This window comes from Leptinotarsa decemlineata, unplaced genomic scaffold, assembly GCF_025532065.1.
Source record: "Leptinotarsa decemlineata unplaced genomic scaffold, Ldec_3_MD MMD2_tig00026358_RagTag_RagTag, whole genome shotgun sequence".
Classification (NCBI taxonomy): Eukaryota; Metazoa; Arthropoda; class Insecta; order Coleoptera; family Chrysomelidae; genus Leptinotarsa; species Leptinotarsa decemlineata.
In genome coordinates, this window is record NW_027412703.1 from 189,620 (window position 1) to 209,701 (window position 20,082).

The 20,082-nt window shown below is 33.9% G+C and overlaps 1 protein-coding gene across 3 annotated transcripts in view; it reads right to left on the bottom strand.

Annotated features, from left to right (window-relative positions):
* Positions 1-20,082, bottom strand: part of aPKC (protein kinase C iota type) — a 78,680-nt gene that overhangs the window by 1,490 nt on the left and 57,108 nt on the right. For all 3 annotated transcript variants that reach the window (XM_074184685.1, XM_074184684.1, XM_074184686.1), the window contains 3 exons: positions 16,599-17,240; positions 9,727-9,995; positions 5,700-5,815 (listed from right to left, as the gene is read on the bottom strand). In XM_074184685.1, coding sequence (XP_074040786.1) covers positions 5,700-5,815; positions 9,727-9,995; positions 16,599-17,240 — 1,027 coding nt within the window. The remainder of the gene's footprint in view (positions 1-5,699; positions 5,816-9,726; positions 9,996-16,598; positions 17,241-20,082) is intronic.

The following is a 20,082-nucleotide window of genomic DNA, read 5'->3' on the forward strand; positions in this document are numbered from 1 at the left end:
GTAAAAAAAATTAGTATATAACAAGGCCCTAAAAAGTTAAAATTTACATAGTTACAATTGCTTACAACAGAGCAGAAAATAGGTTTTTCAGGAACGTATTATCAGAACAAAAATATTAACTACCGCATGAGCTTCGCCCAGGAGTTGTTGAATGATGTCAAGGTTTTGCTCATAGTTTTCTTCGATTACCGTGACGTAGTGAATCAGGAGTTCTTGTCACATGATCGTTCAGTCAATAAAACGTCCGGTATCGTGGAAACAGAGTTGTCAACCGTAGCGGAATTCACTCGACGGTAGCGGCGTCGCGGATTTGAACATAAAATAGCGGAATTTTCTACCAATAATCAATATTGGAAAAATATGGAAGAAGAAGAGGTAGTGGACAGCACCCAAAGCTGACAGCTGATAATTTAATGCACAGTCAGTATAGTCTTAGTAGCTAAGGCCGTTACATGATGAAAGAGAAGAAGAAGATATTTGATTTTGAGGTAATACCCTTCTACACTAGGTTTGTTGTGGTTCTAACATCCGAAACTGTTTGGAAACTGCACAAGACATGATGCGTACAAGCAAAAAACAGTTCGAAATAGTCTCTGACACTTGTTTAAACCAGAACGCTTTTGAGGAGACCACTGTGCCACCTATCGTATATATGAAGAGATGAAAACGTGAAAATACCGTTGATCATGTCCATTTTGTTATGTAGCATATCCTTATCGTCAGTTCAAATGTTATCTACCCTCAATCATCAATGGGCTTGTTTCATGATTTTTGGTTTATAGTTCACTTGATAGAAATTTTAAATTGAAAAACAGTGCACTTTGTTTCATCTCACTAAATACCGTAGTTTTCCCGTAATTATTTATTAAAAATCGAATGTGGTAGGGTGGTGACGTCACGGTCCTGTTCCCGCTTCTTGTTCGATTGACCAATAGGAACAATAGAAATAATCAACATTGCCAAATCTTACGGAGCCTATAATTATCAATTTGATTATGGAAGTGTATATGAACCCGTTAACGTTTCAATTAATAAAAAATTCTCCACATGGAATAAAATGTACACGAAAAATCATGTTTGGAAATGAGTTCTATATGTAAAATCAGGGTAATCTCAGTTTTGAGTAGTTATTAGTGTTTTATCTTCCTCTTGAAGATGATCACTTGGTGATCGAAACACGTGTCGAGGTGTAAAAATAACGATTTGGTGTGGGAAAAAAACTCCAGTAATATTCATTACTACACCAAAGGTTCCAAACAGTTTCCTACATACATACCTCTCTAATATAGCTACTAAATTCAAGCGTTATAGACTCGCTTGGGTAATCTGTTGAATCTTTCAAAACTTGAGAGGAAAGTTGAATGAGGTCAAGTATAGACAGAATTGAGTGTACTCGAATTGATCCAACAAAAGCTTCTGAGATAATATCATTAATTATATGATAAAATTTAATGCAACAGCAACAGTATTAACTCCAGATAATACTTTATGTGGAGAATACTTGAAGTTGAAATAAAAAACTGTGTCATCAAATTCCCTATCTTCGTCTCCCTTTCATTTATACTCACTTTTTAAATGATTTCTGTAAAGTCTTGGAAGAGTAGAAGAATCGTAGTTCTTTTTTTTCAATACTTTCATCCATTTTTTTGAATAATTTTATCCTTTGGGAACCTATACTCATTATACGAAATAAATCATCTATAAACCAATGCGCTTTCTGTTTTCTTGTACCTTTCCGCACAATTAAAATCAGCACAAGAATGCACCATATTCAAATATATCTCTGAAACACTTTTAAAACACACACAAACTAAACTCAATGAAAAAACGAATTGTTCCTACGCGAGCTGTGAGCTAAAAAAAAAAGTTGAAACTGAATGTTGCAAAAATAAGCAGAATGGATCCGATATGACAAACATTTTTAATGCCGAATAAACCAATGAATTGCGATATGGGCAATCCATTTTCCTGAGAAAATAAACGATCAATTGAAATTTTCATTATTGTTTTCAAGAATAAAGCCAGCAAACAAATAAATATACAATAATAAGATCGCTCGAATCCACGAATTAAGCATGAACATGGACAATAATATTTGCCTTGATAACTGACATAGTACAAGTTATATCTAAATATGATTCTAAATAGAATTAAACGAGCTGCATTTTCAAATGTTTTTCGAATGCTCATGAACCCTATTAAAATAAATCAATTATGCATTCATACCCCCAATCAAAAATAAGAAATTCAACGTTACTGGTATATTAGCCATATTGTCAGCTAGTGCCCTCTGTAGTGAATGCGTCAATGTGTTCTTTCTAATGTCAACGGTTTCTACAAACTTCGTATTTTTGTTAAAATAATTCCAAAATGAATGTTGAGCCTAGTTTTGTTAAAGCTGACTTCCGACAACTTGCCAAGAGCCGATTTAGAAATGATCTATGAATTGTAATACTTTGGTACCGAAATGAAGAATGAAAAATTAAAACAGTAGGTGGTATATTTAGTAAGTCCCTTTCATTTATATGACATTCATTTCAGACTTTGTATTTTATCAAAGGATGGAAAGTTTTGATTTAATTTTTATTTTAGCTCGGTCAGCTGAAGGAAACCATAGATCTCTTAGAGTTTCGTTTTTTGGAACACTGAAAAACTTTTTGTCTGGTATGGATGATATATTTTTACAACTAGGTATAAAACATATTTTAACCGTTTTGGTGGTAGTAATGGTAAAATTCAATCAAAAAATAACCTGAAAAAATAGTTTTCAGAATTCAAACTAATTACACGGAATGTGCAGCAAAATAGGCACCCACCAAGACTTACCTTTTAAAAAAAAACCTTCTATAATTCGATAACTGAAACAGTTGTATTCACACCGAGTTGACAACAATAACAACAAAAATGGCGTCTGTCAAATTGGATCATCAGATCTGTGATTGGATATTAAAAACCAATACACTTGGCAACTCCGCTCTAGACACGATCAATTTTATTGGTCAACAGACACGCGGCAAATTTAAATTCTTGCTTTTCGAATTATTCTTTTTTCTGCAAATATAAAGAGATTTTGGGGCCGATTAGGCTCGATAATAAGTATAATATACCCCTAACTCGATCAGTCTATAAGCAAACCAGTAGCATTTTCCATAGCATGAAACAAGCCCATTATTCAAATCAAATAAATAAAAAAACACCCTAGCAAATAGCCCAAACAAATTTCCACATGAATGCGCATGAGCAACGGGAACAGTTTTCAACAGTTCAGCCTCGAGAGCAAGAACGATTCGGAACGGTTCAAAACAGTTTAGGATCATTTTGCTGTCGAAACCAGAACAGAGGATTCATCAGTCCGAAATTATCCTCAATAAACCAGAACGCTTTAAATCAACTGCGCATGATCCTGACGTCCTAGTACCTGAATTTCGTAGAACCAGAACAAACCTAATAAATCCAATTCCAAAATCAATATTTCAAGCGCTAAGATATATTTGGTTGTGACGACAGCTTTCAAAAATTAACTGCTGTCAATTTAGATACCTACTGAGTTGCGTAGTTGAAAGTGAGCATGATCCTGATTCCTGACGGTTCCAGTTTTGTGTATCTGAACGGTACACAAACTGTTAAAGCTGTAGTATTTAATTTTGGATGGAGCGCATGCGCGAACTGATTTGCGTCCGGTATACAAGCGTAACGGAGCGGAATTTTGCTTCAAGTGTAGCGACTTTATAGTTCATCCAGTTAGCAATACTGCGTGGAAAAACAATTCATGACTTTTGCATCAGGATAATGCACCTAATCACTCGTCATTGCTTATTCGTAATTTTTATGGCCATAAACATCACCATAATCAAGCCTCAGTCACCGTATTCACCAGATTCGCTCTCCTGCGATTTTTTCCTGTCCCCAAGATTGAGGAGACCCAGGAAAGGACGGAATTTTGCGACGATTGAGTAGATAAAAACAGAGTCACTGAAAGAGTTCAAGGACATACAAAATAATGCGTATCAGAACTGCTGAGGGGGACTACTTTCGATGTAACTAAATAGAAATTGATGAATGAATTATTATGTGAAAGGGTATATTTTGAGGAGAGATTAATTTTTGGGAAGGAAAGTTTTTGGCCTCCTACTTCTCTATCTTGATACAAAAATGTGGGAATCTTCCAAAGAAAGGAAGGAAGCAATCAATAAAAAAAAATCAACTCTATTATGTGTAGATCTTGCAAATAAGTAACTTTCACACATAAACTGGAAGAAAAAACCCTTTTGAAACAGCTATTTTCATATGAAAATTGAATTACACGAAAGAAAAATATTTTCCAAACAAATACTTTTATATGAACGCTCTATTCCAAAAATTCGTGTGGGATCAAATCAGATATCTTTCACAGGATTTCTACACAATATAATTAATGAAGGCAGAAAAATTTCACTTATATGGAACATTGTCATCCTCACTGTTAGATATCCGATGTTTCACCGTAAGACGCTTGTCTTATCGGCTCTTCAGTAGCAAATAGCAAAAAAACACTCAATTCGTTCATAATTACAATTTTTTTGTCACGGAATGGGTTGAATCCACCCATATCATCGATGACAGTACTTGAATAACATTAATTCACTTATTTCCTAATTACCCATTATTGGATTGAGTTAAGAGGAAGATCAGTTTGATCTTCCTCTTGAAGATGATCACTTGGTGATCGAAACACGTGTCGAGGTGTTAAAATAACGGTTTGGTGTTGGGAAAAAAACTCCAGTAATATTCAAGTGTTTAGATCACGGTCCTTGTTCTAATTGCTTAGACTTTTTAGTAAAAAACATATATTGCATCATATTGAACATAAATGCATCGAAAAAATCGGCATTCTGCAGAAAATAATGCTACGAGGGGGGACCCAAAAGAAAACGGAAATTTCGTCATAACTTCTTTATTTCTCAATATTTTAACACCAAATGTTGATCACCTTCAAAGTATTCACTTTCCTTTCATATTCCTTTTGAGTCTGGGGAACAAAAAGAAGTCGCAGGGGGCTAGATCCGGTGAGTATGGGGGGGTGGACAATCGGTGTCATGGTTTTTTTGCTTCATGGAAAGGGCGGTGTGGGCCGGCGCGTTGTCATGATGGAAGAACCAGTCGCGTGTGCGCCAAAGATCTGCTCTTTTCTTCCGGATACTCTCCCTTAGTCTTTTCAAAACCTCCAAGTAAAACTTCTGGTTGACAGTTTGACCCAGAGAAACGAACTCCGCATGCACAACATGACGCTTTCATCAGTTCTTGACGTTGAGGGGCGTCCTGAACGAAGTTGGTCTTCAATAGACATTTTTTCATTTTTGTAACATGAAAACCAACCGTAAACTCTGGTTTTACCCAAGACAGCATCCCCATGAGCAGTCTCAAGCACTACAATAGTTTTCGCGGCCGATTTCCCAAACAGGAAACAAAATTTCACAGCCACGTGTTGTTCTCGACAATCTACCATTACGTTTTCGCCGAAATATGAAAAGTTGTTTTACAAAAAAAATCTCACAGGCGACACTAACGGACATATGGTCAAACAATAGGTTTCCCCATTCCCCCTTCGCACCACAGCGTAATTCCCGTTTTTTTGGGTCACCCCTTGTAAATATGTTCTGACAGAAAATAATACTTTTATAAAGTACATATATGGAATAGTCACAGCTGAGTTTACTTACGGATCATCTGGTGTAAGATGCACTGGTTCGTCTGTAAATTCTGGTGGAAAATTGGCCAAATCTCTGTCAGAATCCAAACGGGGTTCATAGGGAGGTTGAACTTGTTTTTGTTCCAGCTAAAATGAAAAAAAAACTGTACCCACTGCAAATCCTGGAATAGACTCATAATATATTTCTGTGTGATGAGTGTTTCTGAATGTGGATTGTGTATGTTTGTCGAACATGTTTTGGTTGGTACCAATGATCCAGTGTAATATATCTGCATCTAATGAATAATCCTGTAGAGTGTTCCTCCTGACGAAAATCAAGTAGTTTTCATAAAAGAGCTCTAAAACAACGCATTTTAAACTCATCATTTCAACCTTTTTTTAAAAAAAATTATTTGAATACTTAAAAAAGAGGAATGAAATAATGCATTCAACATTTAAAGGGATTCGTTTCTATTTCACCATTTGGCAACATCGGTTATAGCTAATAAAGGACAATGAATCTGTTATCTGTACGAGACAAAGATGACATATTTCAGAGGAGTGCTGTTCTGTTTACTTATGTTCCGAGTTCCGAGACATTCTGTGACATATGACGATTTGTGCACCTAACCTATCTTCCTCTATATAAATAAATAACAAAACAACTGTTGTTTATGTGGCTTGTGGAGATGGTATTGAACTATAATTTATATTTTGCCTTTATTGTTGGTTTATAAAAAAAATTATTTTCCTTTTTTAAAGTAGAATATCTAGGTAAGTAAAAACTATTTCAACTTGATATAGGCGCTGTTGCCAATATGTGAATTAGAAACAAATCCCTTTAAAAATCAAACTCATGAATTAAATTCAACTCTATTTTCTTCAAACTTGCATTTGCTGTAATAACCCAAATTGAGGAACATTTCCCATTGTCAAAACACTTTATTCATAGCACCCCTAAGTCACACACTCTGTGGCAAAAGGATAATTCCAATGCCAATTCTCCCATACACACACACACACCCCTAAGTCACATTATAAATATATCTCTTCGGCAAGGACAGTTTCCTTCGCGACTGAAACATTTTATAGTTTCTCCAATTCTAAAAAAAGGAAACTCTCATAATTTGGAAAATTATCGTATTTTCGAATACATAATGTTGAAATTTTTACATAACTTTCAGAATATAAAAAGTATTCTAACTCCGAACCAACACGGATTTAGATCGAATCATTCTGCTACAACGGCAATTACTTCTTTTTATTCAAATCTGTGACCTCAATCGTGTCTTTGACGGAAATCTCCTGGATAAACTGTATAAAATGAGTATTAGAGGTATTCAGCATGAATGGTCCGTATCATACCTTTCAAATCGAACCCAGGCTGTCAAGATACAATATAGGAATGATAATTATAACGTAACATTTTTTTTCAATCAGTCGAATAATGATATAGGTGTTCCCCAAGGATCAGTTTTGAGGCCAATTCTCTTCATTCTGTATATCTCTGTTTTGCAAAAGTCATTCACTTGTTTGTAAGCTGATGATTTCTCCCTCTAATTTAAATCAAAAGATCTGTCTGAATTGCAAGAAAATATAAATTTTGATTGAGGATACACTACAAAAACACACTTTTGTCTATTCTCCACTATATATCTTTATTGTTGACCGGTTTCGGCTATTACACCATTTTCAAAACTGATTACATTTAAATCTGAGTAATTTATACCTATGTTGCTTATTCTATCATAAACAGGTCAAAGAAAAATCCCAATTCTATTGTCCTCAACGAACAACTTGATTTAAATAATAGTCCTCTCCTGAACCTATAATCCAGATCCCAAAACCTACATTATATTGAAAGCTTTGTTATGTTCATGGATTTTACAGGTATATGAAACGCAGGTACCGGGGTATCAGGTATATCAAATCATTTATGATAGAATAAGCAACATAGGTATAAATTACTCAGATTTAAATGTAATCAGTTAGTTTTGAAAATGGTGTAATAGCCGAAACCGGTCAACAATAAAGATATATAGTGGAAAATAGACAAAAGTGTGTGTTTGTAGTGTATCCTCAGTGAACATGAATTTTCACAAAATAAACAAGTCGTCAATCAAAGAAGATAAATTTTGATCTTGATACCTTGCAAAATCGATTCAGTTATAATTCATTATTTTTGAATGCCTCCAAAACGGAAGCAGCAGCTTTTCATACTGCCAAAATATTGACATGGTAGACATTAACATTAGAATATCCAATGTTGAGATAGAAAGAGTTGACAATATAAAATTTTAGGGCTTTTTCTAGACAGCAATCTCAATTTCCGTCAGCACTGTGATAATATCATGAAAATAATCAATAAACAGTGGTATCTTTTAAAAAATCTGAAAAGAATTCTAGACAACTCTGGTCTACTTTTATATTACCTCATGCAGTTACCGTCAAGAATTAACTATGGGATTATTGTTTGGTGAAATTCTCCACCTGAACACAATGTTTTTATAATAAAAATGAGAATTATTAGAACTATTGCATTTTTTTTTTATTAAAAATATAAGAAGAGCGTGCAGTTCAACATAGTTAAGACACTATAAATATAAAATATGTTGTTATGCTCCCTAAGCAAAAATTGTGGTTTTGGGATTCACAAACATTCAATATGACAAGTGAAACACAAAAACTAATAAACCACCACAAAGCTTATAGTAGTAACGCATCAGACATGTGTCTCGAGGCTCAGATGTTCTTTTAAACTATTGATGAATGAACTATAGCCCAGCAACTCACGTATATGGACAGGTAATTCATTGAAGACTTTTATAGCCTATGTAAAAGGATTGTATAATCCTTTGTTCATTCTTACCATGCTCAGGTGTAAGTAATTTCCACCCCTTGTATTATACTCATAAAACTGGTTGTTGACTAGTAGATCGTTGTTGCTTTTGATTTTTTTGTTTTTTATTTTATATATGTTCTTGCATTGCTCAAGTTTAAGTAGATATTTAATTGAGTGTAGTTCCGTCTGTGAGAATAAATCATTTGTGTGGGTTCGAAATGGAATTTGAAATAAAATTTTTATTGATTTATTTTGTAGCGTTGAATTTTTTTGAAATTAGTAATGCCACAATTACCCCATATGATTAACAGATACCTAAGATTCGCCAATATATATGCATTGTAAACCAAGTATCTATTACTGAAACTCAAGTAATTGGAACACCTAAAAAGATCTCCTAACATTGGTACAATTTTATCATCAATATTATGTTCTATGTGTCCTGACCAGTTTAATTTATCATCTATTATGAGTCCCAAATACTTGGTTTTTGCAACATTCATTGAGGGTAAGTTATTTATTTTTAATTCAATATTTCCACAAATTCTATTTTTTTGTTTAAATAGCATGTAAACGGTTTTTGCAGAGTTCACCTTGAGTTTATTATGTGCAAGCCAATTTGAGTATTTAGAGAGATCTTCATTAACTGTGTTCTCCAGTAAATGTAAATCAGATCCACTGTTCAAAAGGACCGTGTCATCTTCGAACGTGAAATACTTTCCTTTAAGCCCGGGCTGCCTTAGTGTATAGAACAGGGGCCCCAAAACGGAACCCTGTGGTAAGCTACAATTATTTTTTATACAGTCACTCATGCTTTCACTAACAGCGACAAACTGGGATCTTTCCTTTAAAGATGTATCAATGAGAGAATAAGTTTTGCCCCTTATACCCATGCAACGTAGTTTTTTCAGAAGTACAATATGATCAACAACGTCGAATGCCTTTCTTATATCAATGAACACTGCAATAACCATTTTTTTATACAATTCCGATATAATATTATGAATGAAATCTATGGTAGCGCTTAGAGTGCTGCTACCCTTGATAAACCATACTGATACTCATCAAATCCCACATGTCTCAGAACGGCAGCCGGAAATTTAATCTCTAAAACATCGAGCCAGAACAGATGTTCGTTCTTGAAACTATTGAAACCGTGTTCAAGGTAGTTTAAAAAATGTCTGTATGCATGAAAACAAATATATCTTGATCTTACCATATCCCAATGTATACTTTTGAAAAATTGGTGTTCAGTGATTTCTGTAAATGCATCAGGGTTATGGCATCCTAAGCGGTCCGCAGGATTTTTATTCAGGAATCCTTTGAGAACATTAGCAGCCTTCACACTCAATGATCGAGGAATACGTATTGTTTTTTCTAATATCACTTGGAATAAATAGTCTTCAGTGTTCTGATCCGGATTTTCAGATGCTCCAGCTATGTCAAACGGCGACCGCCCAGCCAACATTTCATATAAAAGTACCCCTGAAAAAATAAGGATTAGAGAAAGTACATACCCAAATCTTTGGCAAAATTTGATAAAATATATTAATACGAGGGTGGTCCCAGAAATAACCGGCACAACAAAGAAATCACAAAAATTTTGGAAAAAAATGTATTCATTTTCAACATAATCTCTTTGCAGCTCTAATAATAATAATAATAATAATAATACGTTTATTGGTCCTTAATATGAGCATATAAGAAGCTATAGGGCAAGTCAAGGTATACAAAATTGTAGTAAAATATATTATTATAGGTATATATATACACATATATACACACACATATACACACACATACATACATATATATATATACATACATACATATATACATACATATACACATATATACACATATACTGTTTTTATAACGATACTGTTTTTATAATAAGAACTATCTTGCTCTCCTCAAAATAGCAATTAACTGCAGACATCACTTCTTCATCGTTGAAAAATCTTTCACCACTCAGCCATTTTTTCAAGTTTAGGAACATTAAGTAATACATGGGGGCTAAATCTGTCGAATAGAGTGCATGAGGTAGCAATTCAAACTTCAATTCGTTAATTTTGGTGATTGCGATAATGGATTTGTGAGCTGGTGCATTATCGTGATGAAACAACACTTTTTTCTGTTCTCAGATCTTAAAAGAATGCTCACTAGAGTGACCTCGTTTGAAACCGAGGCAAAGACAAATCATACTATAACCATAGCTGAACAAAATTGTGACATTCATGAATAATATCAATAGAAACATTTAGTTCACACTCGGAAACAGAGATAGAGAAACAGATACATTTTTTAGACCTGATCATTACACACCATCAGCATAAATTTGAGTTCAATGTATTCAGAAAACCTAGCTATACAGACATTACCATTCCAAGCGATTCTTTCCATCCAGACAGTCATAAATTAGCAACTTACATTTCAATGTTGCACAGAATATTCTCACTACCATCAATCAATCAATCAATTTTATTGGTAATAATATACATCGTGCTTTTACAAGTCAAGAATACAATTCAAGAATACAATTTACAAGAATACATACAATTATAAAATTACAGTTTAAAAAATAAAATGAGTAAAATAACTTTGAGTTGAATACAATTTGAACAATCATATTAGGTCATCGAAGTTATTATCCAAGAATTCCTGAATTGAATAAAAGGCTTTCTTCACCAAATAATCTTTGATTTTTTTGAAAAATAATCTCTCTTCAAGGAGTCTTATGGTCACTGGCAAGCAATTAAAGAAATGTATACCATAGTAGTCAGTTCCTTTTCTGGTTCTATGCAGTCTGTGATATTCAGGAATAAAGTCCTGGTTACACCGTGTTTCATAATTATGGAGTTGGCTATGTGTTAAATATTTTTACTTACTATTATAGACATATTTAATGCAGTTCAGTATATATGCACAAGGAAATGTTAGTGTTTTAAGCTCAGCAAAACAATGTCTGCAGCACTGGCGATATTTGAGATTCATAATAATACGGATGCATCTCCTCTGTAGCCTAAAAATTTTTTCGGAATGGGAAGAGTGACCCCAACTCAGCACAGCATATGTCATGTTTGAATAAAAGTAACCATAATAAGCTGACATTATAGTTTCTCTAGATACAGTTTTAACAAGTGATCTTATCATATATGTAATTTTTGAGAGCTTAGACGATAGTTGAATAATGTTTTTTCCCATATTAGACCTTTATCACTAATTATTCCAAGAAATTAACCTCTTCACTTCTTGGCAGATCTGAATACAGAGGTCTGAGGGTAAAATTGATATTTTGGGTCTTGTTTTGGTTAAGAGAAAGTTTGTTCGCTAAGAACCATTCTTTTATCTGATTCTGTCCCTCAGCCACAATTTCTTGAATTGGTTCTGACGGGTGATATACTTACAGATGAGCGGTGTCATCCGCAAATAGTATAAGTTTTGAGCCAGCTACATTGACTTTTAAGTCATTTATATAGATCAAGAAGAGTAGAGGCCCCAAAACTGAGCCCTGTGGGACTCTATGATGCAATTGCATAATATCTGAATAGACACCATCATATATAACATACTGAGAACGTTCTGTTAGGTAGGACCTGAGAAAGGCTATACTATCAGAATGAAAGTTGTAAAACTTTAGTTTTTTAAACAATATATCAGTTGAGACACAATCAAAACCCTTTGTCAGGTCAAATAGAGAAGCATATGTGTCAAGTCCCTGCTTCCAGCCGTTCAATACAATATCTGACAACTCATCAATGGCAGCCACAGTAGATCTATTGGACCTAAACTAATATTGATCATCCACAAACAAACCATTAACCTCAAAATAGTTTATAATATAATCCCTCATCACTTGTCTGCTAACAATTTCACAAGGGAAATTGATATAATTACACAGATAGGCTATAAAAATGGTTTCAACGCAGATACTATCCAGAAGTTAGTCAGGAAACGAAGCCAAAAATTCACTTACAAATTAATATACCCCCAGATCAAATAATCAGAAATCAAGAAATGGTAAATCTTAGATATTTTGGTAAAAGAACAGAGATAATTGCAAGTTTCTTAAAAAAAAACAATGTGGAAGTGGCATTCAGACAACATGCCAGAATCTGATTTCCTTTTCAATACCAAAGATAAAGTGGACAAGTTGGTAAATCTGGAGTTAATAAGCTCAAGTGTCCGGAGTGTAATAGGGTTTATGTGGGACAATGTGGTCGAAATTTCCAAAAACGTTATGCTGAACATGAAAGGTCCTCCAAACTAGGAAAAAATAATTCGACGTTTCCAAACCATTCCTTGACATGCAAACACAAGTTCCCGAATCTAAACGGTATGGAAATTTAGCACTATCCAAGAAAGGGTTGCAAACTAAATTATTTGGAATCCTTGGAAATTCATAACCATAAAAATTGTGGGTGCGACCTGTTAAAAGATCAAATCACCGGTTTTCTAATTAGAATATCCACATTGTCACACGTAAACAATATTCAGGTACTCAATTAAGTTAAGCGCCTCTGGTCTAAAGGCTTACAATAAGTTGCCAGTAAATATTAGAGATGAGACCACACTATCCAGATTCTGAAGCACCATGAAAAAATATTTACAAATTAATTTGTTTTACTGAGTATTTTAATATGGAACAATAGTGAATTAGTGTATGTTTATATGCATTTGTGATTGTGCAACTATAGGTTCCTTTTTTAGGATAAGAACTTCTTTATTGTTCACTGTAATTGACATGTTCTATACCCAATAGGGTCCCTTAATGAAATATATGATTGATTTATTGATGGTTATTACCTACAGTAGTGTTATGTAAGGGCTAATGTAATCAGTTATTTTTAGTTTAATGTATAACTTTGAAAATGTCCATATAGGACGAAACTGCAGTAACGTTAGTTACAATTAAAAGTGGTAAAAAACACACAGTGTGACCCATTTTTAATGGAAACACCCCCCTAAAATTTGAAGTTGTAAACCGATTTTAATAATTTTTTTTTTGAAATGTCAAGTACTAAAGGGTCTACCTTGGGACAAAATTTGAAATGTTTATTAAAGTTTCAGGGCATACTTACGATATTTTTCTTTGTCGAAAATCGGGATTTTTTATTAGCGATTTTTTTATTGAAAAAATCACTACGCCACTGGATTCAGAGTGCCTCTAAACAGGTGTGACCAAAATTTCATGAAAAAATATTCATTATTAACAAAGTAATGACAACTCAAAAATTTTAAAACTCACACAGCTAACAGTCACAAAAAACACCCTATATCAACAGATATAGCCATGAAAATATTTTTTTTTATGATTTCAACAATAAAGTGCCGCCAGATGAAAAAAAAAACAAATAGCATTAATATTTTTAATGAAAATAACGGAATTACATTCAAGTTTTCAGCTATAATATCCCAAGGACATTGATAACTAATGAAATAATTTTATCACAGTTTTCGAAAGCACGTTATTTGGTAACATCCCGACGCCGAAGGCGGAGGGATGTTACCTAAAATAACGTGCTTGAGGAAGTTGTGATAAAATTATGAGTTATTTATCAATGTTCGAGGGATATTCGGTGAGAAATTTTTTTGCAATTCAAACAAAATTATTTATTGAACACACAGTTATTCTTGTAATAATTTGCTTGTTATATTCCATACGGTTTTAACAGTAGCCTCCTTAAACTCTGTGCTATCCTTTTTTCTCATATTAATCGCCCAATCCTCGAGTATTAATGCAAGCTTTTCGAGAGTACGATTTCCATCCAATTCATATTTTCTGGCGTCACAAAACTCCATAAATATTTTCCAAGTGTATTTTTTACTATTGACAGTATTTTTTGGTGTATTTTCTTCAATGATTTTGTCAATTGCCGCATCATTTTGAACACCAAAGCGAGGAAGTGACATTTTCGAAATAAATTGAATTACTGAAATGTCAAACAACTTTATTGTGTTGGTTGCTTAGCAATGTCATGACATAAGTTATAACTACCCGTGAAAACTATCCATGGGTAGTTATCAGTGTAATGATGGTTTCATTGGTTATTTCGACACACATGACTAGAAATAGACAAATTTGATAGGATAATTTTTTTGGCAAAAAATTTTCACGCAAATTAACTAAAGCTAAGACCTGATATTTCAATTTAAATCTTAGTTACCATGGAAATAATATTACAGTTTGACACTTGTGAAAGATTTAAGTGTACTATTGTCAACAATATTCACCTCTCAGTTCTTCGAATTATTTTGTGTCATGGCTGCAAGATTGAGCGTAAGAGAGAAAATTGAAATTGTACGCCTTTCGGGAGATGACGTTAGAAATGCTAGAGAGGTTTTTAGAGTATTTAATGAGAGACATCCAGATCGTCCTCGTATTAACTGCGGTACGGTGAATAAAATAAATAAAATATTCAATGAAACTGGTGCAGTATCAAAAATGATGTTAAAAAGTAATCCTGTACAAAGACGAAACAGGAATGACAGGAATGATCAAATCATTTTAGATTATTATTTCAGAAATAATCCTAATGTCAGTATAAGGAATGCCACTTTAGATTTGAATATTCCACGAGAAACTATTCGGAGATGTCTCAAGGCGAAGAATATTAAACCTTTCAAGCCAAAATTTTTACACACACTTCAAGAAGGCGACGAAGCAAGACGCCTGTAATATTGTTCATGGGCCCAAGGGGAATATTTGAACAATAGAAATTTCCTAAAAAATATTTTATATACCGACGAAGCCACTTTTACTACAAATGGAGTAGTGTCATCACTGAATTGTCGCTATTGGGCAGCGGATAATCCTAACTGGGTGATAAACTGTAAAAGCCAGTATTCCCAAAAAATCAACGTCTGGTGTGGGATATTGAACGAACGAATTATTGGTCCTTTCTTTTTTGAGGAAAACATTAATGCGCAGATGTTTCTAGAATTTTTAAACACAGAGTTTTGGGATGCTATTCACGAGCTGCCAACCAATGAACCATCAAATTTAATTGTCCAGTTAGATGGGTGTTCAGTTCATTATACCAGAGCTGTGAGGCAATGGCTTAACGAACATTTTCCAAACCGATGGATAGGCCGTGGTAGTCCGTTTACAGAGTGACCACCCAGATCTCCAGACCTCACAGTTTTGGACTTTTTTCTCTGGAGACTTCTCACACAAAAGGTTTACAAAAACCGCTCAAGAGATAGAAATGAACTTTGTGCAAGAATTCGACAGGTATGTGCAGATATTAGCCGTCAAGAACTAAGGAACGTAAGCAGAAACATTCGTAAGTGCTACGACACATGTATCGAAATACGTGGTGGATTAGTAGAGGCTACTGGAATATGAGTTAGAATTAATTGTTGCACTGAATCGAAACATTTCAATAATTAGTTATTAGTTACGTTTATTAAAATTTTTTGCTTCATTGTTAGTTGAATTGTGTGAATGTAATTCCGTTATTTTCATTAAAAATATTTACGCTATTTGTTTTTTTTTTCTTCTGGCGGCACTTTATTGTTGAAATCATAAAAAAAAGATATATTGTGACTGTTAGCTGTGTGAGTTTTTGAATTTTTGAGGTGTCATAACTTTGTTAATAATGAATATTTTTTCATGAAATTTTGGTCACACCTATTTAGAGGCACTCTGAATCCAGTGGCGTAGTGATTTTTTCAATAAAAAAATCGCTAATAAAAAATCCCGATTTTCGACTAAGAAAAAATATCGTAGTATGCCCTGAAACTTTAATAAACATTTCAAATTTCGTCCCAAGGTAGACCTTTTAGTACTTGACATTAAAAAAAAATTATTAAAATCGATTTACAACTTCAAATTTTAGGGGGGTGTTTCCATGGAAAATGGGTCACACTGTAGAAAGTTTCAATTCTCATTTTTCATATGAAAATGGTATCGAAAAATTTTATGACCGCTATAATTGTTGTATCGCCTTCAAAGACAACTATATTAAATAATAAAAAATAAAATTTTATCAATTTCTTTTCTATGTTAGCCCTCAAACTTTTCAGCCTGATACTATATTGCAGACAGATAAAATCCCCCATATGAAGAAGGAATATAACACTCACCTAATGCCCACCAATCAACAGAAAAGCCATAATCTTCACCACGTAAAATTTCTGGTGCTATATAGTTGGGAGTACCACAAAATGTTGAGGTAGTATCTCCTGGTCTAATGCCTTCTTTACACATACCATAATCAGTCAATTTAATGTGTCCTTCATGATCTAAGAGAACGTTATCCAATTTTAAATCCCGGTAAATGATACCCTTGCAATGTAAAAAGTTCAAAGCCAGTGAAATTTCTGCGGCATAGAATCTGGCGTGCTCTTCCGGCAATCTTCTCTGTCGTTGCATATGGAACATAAGATCGCCTCCTCGGACAAATTCTATGACAAAAAATAGCCGCGATGGAGTTTGGAAGCACGAGTGTAAACCAACTAAAAATGGATGGTTTGAAGCTGTTTCAAAAACATGCTTCTCGGTTTGCACCCAATCTATATCCTCGTCATCCGTTACTAGAGCTTTCTTTATCACTTTCATAGCGTAAATACGCTTAGCTTTTTTCAATTCTACCATCAACACTTTGGCGTAGGAGCCACGTCCTATAACTCGTATGAGTTCAAAGTCATTTAGGGAGTACTGTCGCTGAGCTCCAGGTTCCAATTCATCTAGCGGTTTGTTAGGATCCTCTACAGGTACTGATTCACCTAAAAAACAGAACACAGTAATTGTTAAGTCGTGATACAAATAACAGCTTTAATAGTCCAGTCATTATAGTAAGTTCACCTCGGAATTCGAGATACCCAGCTGTAAGTCTGTAAATACTTGTATATTGACACCCTAAAAGTTGTCTCAAAACCTACATATGGTAGGGTGTAAGCAACTATTAAATTTCAAGGTCAAAGGTCATCGGTTTTTTGCGCTTTTTTTGGAAATATCCCATTTCCTATGGAATTTTTGCTATTTGTATTTATTATCAATATTGTAGAATACAAAATTCTCTACAAATTTTGTTAAAAAAAATTTTTATACGGTGAACCGTTTTCGAGATAGAGGGCGGAGAGCACGCGGTCACAGCATCACTTCAGGTCAACCGGTGCCTCCGGTCGAAAACGCGCCATATATAGTTGATGAACTATCGATAAATCAATGATTATAAATATTTGTCAATTTTAATTAACTATTATATTATATTTTATCATTTTTTTCCTAATTTATCCACTTTTTATTCAGTATTAATTTATTTAACAACACTTACCTGCCCATGTAATTGCAGAATTGTTAATGAAAATATAGGAATTATATTTGAATTTTAACCTAATTAATATTTATAACTTCTTACATGATGAAAAAAAACAAATAAATTATGAATTAATCTTTTTATTAAAAAATATCATTGAATACATTTATTTTTATTGAAAGTAAAGAAATGGAATAAAGGGTACAAAAACTACAATTTATAATTTTAATCATCTTCTTCCTCTTCATCGTCGTCTTCTGGCTGCTGGTAAATTTCAAAATGATCTTCATTATCGTCTTCAACGACATTTGTCTCAAGTTCTTCCATGATTTCGGGGTCAAAGGTTCCATCTTCGTTAATGTCGCTCTGATATGGTAGAGCATTGAGACAAGCTTGCCCATTACATTGGCCACAAGCTAAAGAGCATTGCAAGCCCGCTTTCCTGCATCCGCATCGCGAACCACAACCACTCTTGCAGTTGCAGAAAATTGTATTTAGCAAATCTTCTGGAGCAGGTGGTAAAATTGTCATGATAGGCTCCAGAAAATCGTTTCGCATTGCCCAACCCCATACCTGGGGTTCCAAATCATGTCCTAACCAAGTTTGAACTTGATAATATACACGGTTGAAATGTTGATGAGCAGCTGCACTTGTTGGTGGAATATTTGAAAGCTGCACAGGTTTATTGAGTTTTGTAGACTTGACGTAATGCATATAATGAAGATGATCGAGACTTTTCACAGATATCGGAGCATTATAGACTGCCAATAAGGTTTGAGTTCCACTCTCTAATAATCTCTGGGCCGAACAATTTTCTTCCTCAAATGCTGCAGCTAGTTTATCCACATTTTTCAGTTTCTCAAAAACTTATAAAAATGATTTTTTCCCTTTTTAAAAAGCGCAGAAGTTGTGTCACAGCCACTTGATGCGTGCAGAAATAAAATATGTGTTTTGGAATGAGAATAATTATCAAAACTTTTAGCCGAGTATATCTCCGTTTTTACATTTCCTTTCCCAACTTTTTTAAAGAAAATTTCTTGTTCGTAAGACAGTGTACGCCCAATTAAAATGACAAGTAAATCAATATCTTATAACTGCAGTTTTTTTAGACTTTGATTCTTCAATTGCAGTTTAAACAATAAAAACATCCGCATCATCTCTGGCTTGTTTAGTAGTAATATTTGCAGCTTGTAATTTTTCAATTAACATATTAATGAACTTATCTTTATCTTTGTTATTTCGATTTGATAAGAATTTTTCTTGAGTAACTGGTACAACCATTGTTTCATCGAAACAAACTTCATACGTTTTTGAAAGTGCAGCAGGTCTTCTCTGCTGCTCCATAGCTTTTACGTTCTTACTGTAGTCTGAATATCCGCCAAATACAACAATTATTTTGGAACTGTAATGCCTTTGTAAATAATTCATGTATTTATCAAAAATAATAGAAAAAGTATCTTCTCTGCTCCATACAACATGATGAAGAAGAAATCCGCCATCAATAATGAACGTCACATTATTTTCATTGAGAACAAAATCAATTGGGCTCATGTTGTAATACAATGACGATTTTGTTGTGTTTCTCATGCCATCATTATCAAATAGAGCTGTTGGATACGGACTCAATTCATATTGAAGATATTCTTCAAGATTACTTTCAAATTGTTTGCTGACAGTAATTCTTTGTAAGAGTAATAATGGATCCACTGCAACTTTACAATCATTTATTTTTACAGATTTGTTAACACTGGAAAGCGGCATTACTTTTTCGGAGCGTTTAAACTTTATTTCATTAAATGATAAGTCGGTGATCTTCTTCATAGACTCTAATCCAATTTCGTAAGCTCTGTGGCAGTTAATTTGCTCATTTCCAACAATTCCAGAAGCTATCGATATTAACTGCGTAGTATTTGGAAAAGGATCATGGAGTTTAGTATATTTACGTCAGCATTGTCTTTTTTCACTCTTGAGTCTCTGGAATCTACGTGTTGCTCGGTCGACTCCAAGGAGATATTACAGAACTTCTCCATTTCCTCACAAATAGTATTTGTGGCGTACATAGCATATACCCATTTACACAAATGAAGAAAATGATAAAATATAATATAATAGTTAATAAAAATTGACAAATATTTATAATCATTGATTTATCGATAGTTCATCAACTATATATGGCGCGTTTTCGACCGGAGGCACTGGTTGACCTGAAGTGATGCTGTGACCGCGTGCTCTCCGCCCTCTATCTCGAAAACGGTTCACCGTATAAAAATTTTTTGTAGAGAATTTTGTATTCTACAATATTGATAATA